Source organism: Spinacia oleracea, chromosome 2 (genome assembly GCF_020520425.1).
Source record: "Spinacia oleracea cultivar Varoflay chromosome 2, BTI_SOV_V1, whole genome shotgun sequence".
In the NCBI taxonomy this organism is placed as follows: Eukaryota; Viridiplantae; Streptophyta; class Magnoliopsida; order Caryophyllales; family Amaranthaceae; genus Spinacia; species Spinacia oleracea.
In genome coordinates this window covers 90,264,822-90,274,301 of record NC_079488.1, presented here as the reverse complement: position 1 = coordinate 90,274,301, position 9,480 = coordinate 90,264,822, and the positions used below count along the sequence as shown (strand labels likewise).

The 9,480-nt window shown below is 37.8% G+C and overlaps 1 protein-coding gene across 1 annotated transcript; it reads left to right on the top strand.

Moving 5' to 3' along the window:
* The first annotated feature begins 7,259 nt into the window (after positions 1-7,259).
* LOC110776617 (ubiquitin-like protein 5) lies at positions 7,260-8,484 on the top strand. The gene is made up of 2 exons (XM_021981176.2): positions 7,260-7,613; positions 8,159-8,484. The coding sequence occupies exon 1, from the start codon at positions 7,372-7,374 to the stop codon at positions 7,591-7,593; it is 222 nt and encodes a 73-aa protein (XP_021836868.1). The 5' UTR covers positions 7,260-7,371; the 3' UTR covers positions 7,594-7,613; positions 8,159-8,484.
* Positions 8,485-9,480: the final 996 nt, after the last annotated feature.

Here is a 9,480-nt window from a genome sequence, read left to right as displayed (position 1 = left end):
CTTAATAGTTATGGATAGTATTTTATGGAAAAATTAGGGAGATAAAGAAACTCCAACCTAAATCATTTTCATGGATGAATAATGATGGGCGTAAATATGTGTAACAATTAAGAATAATGCCAATAAGAACAATCTAGTGCTCCTTTTGAGCTTCTATTGGTGGTAGAAGACTTTATATTGTCTCTATTAGTTTTGTCTTCCTTTGGGTTGGAGGCTTGTAGACCCTTTGGTTATGACTAGGTTGTAAATGGTTCGTTTTTGCAATACATCAATCTACACTTCCTTACCAAAAAAAAAAAAATTAGTGCTAAATTTAGTGTGGCACAATTGTTTAACCCTGAACGCATTCAAAAAAAATCATTTAAAAAAGCTTTAATTGGGGCAAACAACTATGCAATCTACTTTTTCTGGCAAATAAAGGGAAATATTATTAACCAAAAGGAGAACACGCAAACACCACAACCCAGCAAAGGCCTCAAACAATCTCTCCCCACCTTCTAGGAAAGGTTGAAAAGACACTTTCATAGGAAAATAATAAGAAATCTACAACAATAGGTCATGCATTACAGCATTGTTGGATATCATGCAAAGAGTTAGTTTTTAAACTCCAACATTTTATTAAAATGGGTTTGTCCCACATTAGTAGAAATGCAAAAGGATGGCTTTGAAGCCTACTATTTAATATTAATGTGGTTGTCCCACATTGAGGGGAAAATGATGTTTTCTTTAGTTTAAATAAAGTAGTAAGCTTTATTATGTTTGAAATGGACTAGAAGGAGGCATTCCCACGTGCGTCGCCGCCGCCGTTTGGTTTGAGTTCGTGGCACGTGCGCTGTGTGGTGGGGCCATCACCTTTTTGGGCCAAGTTGTAACGGATAGTCCAACATTTATGAGAATATCAGTTACAAAGTCCACTTCATAATTGTCGCTTGATTTACGAAAACGGTTCCTTGATTCTCGTTTCCGTTTTGATTGCAAAATTAAACTTCTGATTTTCAGTTACAAATGTTTTGAATTATGGAATTGATTTCTGATTTCGGTTACAAATGATGCTGCCTTTTTATAAACCGGTTTTGGTAGCTCATTTGAATACACCGACAACATTCTCATTCTCCTTCTCCTCTCTGTTTTCCAATCATGTTATTCTGAGCATATTATGAGTTCCTAAGTTCATTTTATTTGAGTGCACATTAAAACGAATTGTTGTGTAAAAACTTGGGGGGCAACGCCTATTTCGATTGCACCGTTGTCGGGGTGAATTTTGCTTCTAAGACAGTGTTTTATAACACGTCGCAGCTTTGTACACATCAAATATTCGTCCCACATTCCTTATCATTTTCGGATTTTACAGTCTTATTTCCTATAATTTAGAAGCAAAATTTCCTACTGTGAAATCTGATTATGGATTCATCACTCATCAGCTACAAACAATGGGCTAAAAAATTACTGATTTTTTTTTTAGCAGTTGGAGGTTGACTGCGTTCTTGTTCAAGATTGTCCTCACGTCCTCTCACCGAGACATATGATGCTTCCCCTGCCACACCAAATGTTGATGAACAGGTCGCCAAATATGAGAAGCACAACAAGTTCGTTAGAGGTCACCTTCTCAGTCATATGGGTAACTCTCTTTTTGATCTTTTCATCAATAACGAATCTGCTAAATCTGTTTGGGAGACCTTGGAAAAGAAATATGGTACAGATGATGCTGGCAAGAAGAAGTATGCTACGGGAAAGTGGCTACAGTTCAAGATCGTTGATGACAAGCCAATCATGGATCAAGTCCATGAGTACGGAAATTTGGTTGATGATATTCTGGCAGAAGGTATGAAGATGTGTGAGGTGTTGCAAGCCAATGTTCTGATCGAGAAGCTTCCTGATTCATGGTCCAATTACCGCAATCATCTTAAGCACAAGAAGAAAGATATGTCACTTGAAGAATTGGTCAGCCACATGAAGATCGAAGAAGCCAACCGATTGAAGGATAAGGATTCTTCTCCTTATGAACTTTCTGTTAAATCTAACACTATGGAATCTTCTTTCCCAAAATATGACAGGTTTAATAAACAAAACAAGAATTTTGTAAATTTCAAGAAGAAGAATTAGAATACCGAACAACTTGGTGTTTAAGGCAAGAAATGTGAAGACTTCAAGAAAATGGGAAGTCATAGAAAGGATATGGTGGCTGTTATGTTTGTGGTAAGTCAGGCCATAAGGTTTGGCAATGCTACAACCGCAAGGATGTTCCAAGCAATGGCCAGAAATCGGATCAAACCAAGAATCAAACTCATATTGCTGAAGATACTAATGAAATTATTGCTGCTGTAATTTTGGAAATTAATTTAGTTGATAATAAATCTGAATGGATTGTTGATACAGGTGCAACTAAGCACTTCTGTTCAGATAAGGAACTGTTTGCAGAATTCAAAGAAGCTACGGGAGGTGAACATGTGTTTATGGGAAATTCAAGCAGTTCTGAGGTGCGTGGCAAAGGAAAAATTCTCCTAAAGCTGAATTCTGGAAAATCTTTATCTTTGCAAAATGTATTGTATGGTCCCTTCTCTTCTCAGGAACTTAATTCCTGCTGCTCTCCTTAACAAAGTTGGTGTGAAACTTGTTTTTGAGGGTGATAAACTTGTTTTATCTCGTAATGGGGAGTTTGTTGGGAAGGGATATTTGTCCGGTGGTTTATTTATTTTAGAGACTGTATCTTGATTTACTTTGATGGATGCTGATTAGGATCTTGACTTGGCATAGCGTAATATCAAGCAGTTCGTAGGAAGATTTGTGATGGTCATTACACTGCCGCAGTCCGCGTTTTTTTTTCTTCTGGCGTTGCGCCTTATAATGAGGCCACTCTTGCGGATTTACAGTCAAAACACCCTTCTTCTCCAGCTCCGTCTTTGCCTGATATTCCTGTTGATCACCATCATCTCATCGCTACTTCTGCTGTTATTTTGGACCGCATCATTAGTTTTCCACGTGGCACATCTTGTGGGAGGGACGGTTTGCGAGCTCAACACTTATGCATTGCTTGAGTGGTGCTGTTGTGGCTGTTTCTGATGAGTTAGCTGACTCCATTTTTGGGGTGGTTAATCTCTTTCTAGCTGGAAAATGTCCTATGGGTTTGGGAGAGTATATTGCTAGTGTTCCCCTCACATCACTTGTCAAGCCCGGTGGTGGTATCCGTCCTATTCCTGTGGGTACTGTTTGGCGACGTCTGGTTTCGAAGGTTGGTGCTATTATGGTTGGTCCATCTTTGGGGAGTTATTTTGATGGTGTCGGGGTATCCGCGTGTGGTGAAGCAATTCTTCACGCTGTGAACCAGTTGATTGAAGATCGGAGTTCAGATGTGGGTCTTTCAATGTTGTTGGTGGATTTTCAAAATTCCTTCAATTTAGTTGATCGAGCAGCCATGTTACGTGAAGTTCGCCTTCGTTGTCCGGGTATTTCGCGATGGGTTGAATTCTGCTACTCTACTCCATCCAGATTGTATTATAGGGAGCACAAATTATGGTCGTCTCAGGGGGTGCAGCAGGGTGATCCCCTTGGTCCTCTGCATTTTTCTTTGGTTTTACAACCCCCAGTTTGTAAAACCAGGGACGCTTTTGATGTATGTCTTCAGGCATGGTATTTGGATGATGACACTATTATTGGTGACACCTTAGCGGTGGGAAAGGTTCTGCAGTTGATTATGGAAGACTGAGGTTTTCTGGCCTACAGAAGACCCTCGAAGAAGGCTTGTGGGAGTCTTTCCCCCTGATATTGCTTGTCCTCTGCATGGTGTTAAGTTGCTTGGTGGTCCCGCTAGTTCCAATCCAGTTTTTAGTGGTGAGCTTGTGATGTAGAGAGTGACCCAGACCATTGGGCTTATGGATAAGGTTGCTCAGTTTGATGATCCTCAGTGTGAGGTATTGTTATTTAGGGCATGCACTGGAGTTTCTAAACTCTACTTTTCTTTGCGTACTTGTCCTCCTAATATTTTTGAGGCGGCTCAATGCACTTTCGATGAGGCTCTTCGATCTTCCTTGGAGCGTATTGTTACTGCTTCGGGGCCTGGCTTTGGCGATTAGCAGTGGCGACTTGCCACCTTACCTTTTTCTTTTGGCGGGCTTGGTGTTTATTCCGCAGGTGGTGTTCGTCATTATGCTTTTATTGCTTCTCGATTGTAGTCTTTTGGTTTGCAGACAAAGCTTATACGACATGTTGATATTGTTGGTCCTGGTCGAGCATTTGAAGATGCGTTGAGTCTATTTAATAGAATGGTGGAGTATGACATTCTGCGTAACCCTAGTGAGGTTGCTGCCCCTAAACTCATGAAGCAATTGACAGATATATATTTCACAAATGTTACTGCATCTGCATAATCCACCTTCTCGTTATCTCCTCGACAATCGGCGTTGTTGAAATCGCAGAAGGAGATCACACCTCTTCTTGGCTTCGTGTGGTCCCCATATCAGGTTTGGGACAGACGATGAATTCTAAGGCTTACCCATGTGTGTTGTGTTACCGGTTGAGGGTTCCTTTGTTCTCTATTACGACGACATGTTCTGCTTGCTCCAGGGTCTTTCCGGGTTTGTTGATCATGCGGTGTCACGTGTTGGCATCGTGGGTATTAAACATAGGTATAAAGTGGTTCGGGATACCCTTGTTGAAGTTTGTTATCGGTCTGGGATTCCTGCGCGGAAAGAGGTTGATATTGGTCTATTTGGAGAGAACGATGGAGCTCTCCGACCAGCAGACGTGTTGCTTTACTCTTGGGATCGGGGCTGTGATGTGTGTGTTGACTTGACATGATCTTCTTATTTGACACAATCTGGGTTGTCTGGCTTTGTCCCATGTCGGGTTGTGACTGATGCGGCTATTTGGAAGCGGGTCAAGTATGAAGCACGTTGCAGGGCCATTGATTATGGCTTTGTTCCGTTATTTTTCTCTTCTTAGGGGAGCTGGATAAGGATGTTGTTGCGTTGCTGAAGTGGATTCAAAAGTTTTCTAGGACTCATGACATTGGGGCTCGTGCTGCTGCTCATATTTTCACTAGGATAGACTTTGCTATAGCCAGAGGAGGTGGGGCCAGATTGTATCTCGGCTTCCCACTAATTATTTGTAAAATATTTGACTTTTTTAGCATTTGATTTATAATAATAATAATAATAATAATAATAATAATAATAATAATAATAATAATAATAATAATAATAATAATAATAACGGAAAATTTAAATTGAAAAACAATAATAGTAAAACTGATATGCGAAATTAGAGAGAGAAATATTTTTTTTTTTTGTCAAAATATATGTAAATGGATGTCAATTTATAGATCTCGGAAAAATATGACCAATGGTATTTTTTTTTTAATTAATCAGAAAAGACTAAAAATAGCCGTTTAAATATTAACGTCATATAATTTGAAAACAAAAATCTGATTGGTTAAATCGAAACTGCCATGACACATGTTAAGCCATTGATCTATTTGATGAGTAAAAATTCATTTCTCACTGTGCCAAGGGTTTTTTTTGGTTTTGCACTCCCCAAGTGCAAATTTTCCCAACCACACACCATTAATAATGCTTTTAGAGCAACTCCAATGGTGAAGTACAATGTATTGTGGCTAAATTTGCCACATTAAATTTCTCGCTACAATTGATTTAAGTTACAAATTTTCACATTGGTGGGCTACAATGTACTCTTTAGCTCCCTATAATATTTATTTAAACAATTTATTAATTTAAGCTATCTCTTCTTTAAGCTACCTGCCCAAAATAATTACAAGGTTTTAACAGCTGCTTATGTCAGTTTTGTACCAATGGTGGATTATCTGCTCACGTGTTTATTTTTTTTCGTATACATATCCTTAGAGTTGGCAAAAATTGACCCAACCCGAACCCAACCCAATAATAAAGGGTTGGGTCAAGATTTTCAACCCGTTTAATTAAATGGGTCAACCCAACCCAACCCGTTTAATTAAATGGGTTGGGTCAGGTTGAAATGTTCAACCCAAAAACAACCCGCTTAACCCGTTTAAGTTCAAGCAAGTATGTAATATACATCTGTAGAATTTATTTGAAATATTTTATTTCTCATTTTCCCTTCAACAATGAATAATTATTTGACATTTTGATTCATGTCAAATACATATTAAAGTATTACTTTTTTCTATGAGATATGCCACAAAGATATCACCTCGCGATTCTATAGTTAAGTCAATTTACACTTAAAAGTGATAAAAAAAATTAAACGGGTCAACTTCAGGTCAAACCGTTTATAGTTGGGTTGGGTTGGGTTGAAAATTTCAACCTGTTTAATTAAACAGGTCGGGTTGGGTTGGGAAAATCTCAACCCGTTTATAAATGGGTCGACCTGATTTCGACCCAACCCAACCCATTGCCAGCTCTACATATCCTTCTTTTATCTATTGAAGTTGCTCTCAGTATCCTCTCCAATAATCTTGGTTTGATAAGCCGCGTGGAAAAATAAAAATAAAATAAAAAAATAGAGCGATTTCCTTCAATATTGCATAAAGATCCAATAATTCCATAAATACGTTACTTTCTAAGTTAATTCCCACCATACCGTCCACGTAAGCAAGGGAGAAAGAGAAGTATTTTTTTTTTTTTTTTTTTTTTTTTTTTTTTTTTTTTTCCGGTTCAGCGTTGAACCGCCATCTGAGATAGCGGTTTCGTTTTAAAGCAAACCGCCATCTCAGATGGCGGTTCAATGTAATAAAACAAAACCGCTATCTCAGATGGCGGTTTGCATATTGTATATTATTTTTAACGTGAATTAATTGACATCAATTGCGTCTGTAGCTCAGTGGATAGAGCGTGTAGCTAAGTAGAAGGTTGCAGGTTCGACCCCTACTTGACATTTCCAAATTTAACTTATCAACAGTAGCATCTGTAGCTCAGTGGATAGAGCACCTATTTCCTAAGCAGAAGGTCATAGGTTCAACTCCTACCTAACGCGCTTATTTCTTTTTTACCATTTATAAATAGTGATTGGAATATATAAACCGCTATCTTACATAGCGGTTTACTTAAGTCAACCGCTACCTGAGATTGCGGTTTAGTGCCGCTTCGTTAAAAAAAAATAACCGATTTTAATACTGACGTGGACGGTATGGTGGGAATTAAGTTAAAAAGTGACGCATTTTGTAAATTTGACATTTTTTAAACAATATTGAAAGAAATCGCTCAAAAATATAGTCGCGTGCATTCTGCGTGGAAAAAAAGAATATTGTTTCTGTACGCGATCTTTTCCGGTCTTCCCAATTCCCTCATAAAACTCAAAACCCCACAATCAATTTCCAAAATTAGGGCTTCTAAAAATCCCCAATTCAGTTGTGCGAAGTAGGAGAGAAATAAAGAAGGAAAAATGATTGAGGTGGTGTTGAACGACAGGTTGGGGAAGAAAGTGCGTGTAAAGTGCAACGAAGATGACACCATTGGAGACTTGAAGAAGCTTGTTGCTGCTCAGACTGGTACTCGCTCTGAAAAGATACGAATTCAGAAGTGGTACACAATTTACAAGGATCATATCACGCTCAAGGATTACGAGATTCATGATGGCATGGGTCTCGAGCTCTACTACAATTGATCACCTTCTTCTTCTTCAAGGTTGTTACTCTTTTTCTCACTCGCTTTATGTTGTTTTTGAGTAAAATTTTCATGTTAATTTTTGAGTGTTTTTGCTTGATGTTTGATTGTTTTTTTATTGATACTTTGAATGTTTGTTAACTTTGGATTGCTGGGAATTGCTATTTGAAATTGTGGAATTTTGTTTGTGATTGGTGGATTATGATTTTTTGCAATTCTGGTTACAATTGGTTTTCTGGATATAGTAGGGAATTCTGGAAATAGTAGGGATTTCTGTGGGTTATTTTTATGAGTAACGAAATGGATTATTTTCTAAAGTCACTGTTGCTAACAAATTTGGAGTTGAATCATTAAGTGACCCTGTGATTATCCCAAACTCTTTCAAATAGAGATCACTTTATTACCTGTCCCAAACTAGTTCAAATAGAGATGTGAGTTTGAAGTATTTTGATATTGTAGTTGTTTGAATTAGGGGGCTTGGCTATCATGTATAATCGATGGCTCTTGCGTTGCGTAGTACCAAGTATTTGTTAGTTAATTCTTATTTTCTCATATTCTTTATGCAGGCTGATGGAGCTCCAGGCATGAACGTATTGTTTTTTACTAATTCTATAACCAAAGATGAATTATTACTGTGTTCAGTGAGCAAATAAGTTGCAATAGCCTCTCGCCTTGATTGTGGAGTGACAGTAGAAGTGCATTCTAAGATATGTGATTGTCTAAAACATGTAATCATTCAGTACTTGTACTTTGCCTCTTCTACTGATTGTCTATAACATGTAATCATTCAGTACTTGTACTTTGCCTCTTCTACTGATTGTCTATAACATGTAAACATTCAATACCTGGTTTACATGTATATATATAGCAGATGATGTGTTGATGCTGTGAACCTTTGTTAATGCTGAGCGATTTCAGTCGTTTTTTTCCCTAGAACAGGATAATATGAATGTTTTTATTAAATGTACCTGATAACTTTAAGGGCATGTTTGGATTGGGTGTAATGAATTAGGTGGTAATAAAAGTCAAATTACCTTAATAGAAAGGACAATGAAGGTGAATTGAGGTGGTTACAAGGAGGATGGTGTGGTGGTATTGTGATGAGAAGTTGTGGTAGTGGTGGTGTTGTGAGGAGAAGGGAGGAAGGGGTAAGTTATTACCCCAAATGAGTGTAATAATCACCCTAGTGGAATGGTGGGTAACTATTCCCCCCATGATGAGGGTATTTGTTCCCCCTTTACTTTTATTTTCTTCTTGCTAAAACTAGCTTGTTTTCTTTGCCACCACTTCATTCCCTCATCATCACCTTCAATTACCTTATTTTTTTTAGTTTAACTTTTGTTACCCCTTAATGCATTAGGATTTGTTTGGTAGAAGAGAATCGGAAGGAAAAGAAAAATATGGGTTTTCATGTTTGGTTCTAGAAATTAAATTGGATTTGATGGACGGAGGAATACATCATTAATAAATTTTCCCTTTTCCTTTCCTACCAAAAGTGGGGAATTAGGAAGGAAAGAGAAAATTAAAAGTTGTCAAATAATTTCTCTTTCTTTTCCCCTCACTCCTTTCATCAAACCAAATAACGGAAAATTAATTGGATTTTTTATGAAATGATCCTGAGTTTTGCCTTAATGCACTAAATACCCCTAAACTTTCTAAAATGCACCAATTACCCCTGAGATTTAAAACAATAACTTGTAAAAACGAGCCATAAAAAGTTTTAGGCATTGAGTGAGTTTTTCCAGCCATTGACTTACACGTGAGCAGTACGTGTGGCTTCATTTTACATGTTAACTTGTAAAAACGAGCATGTTTAGTGGAAACGAAACAACTTCTCTTAAACACGACACAATATATCAAAAGTGAGCATTACCAAAATAAACATCAC

Coding starts and splice junctions, on each gene's coding strand:
- LOC110776617 (XM_021981176.2), top strand. CDS start 7,372: ATGATTGAGGTGGTGTTGAACGACAGGTTGGGGAAGAAAGTGCGTGTA.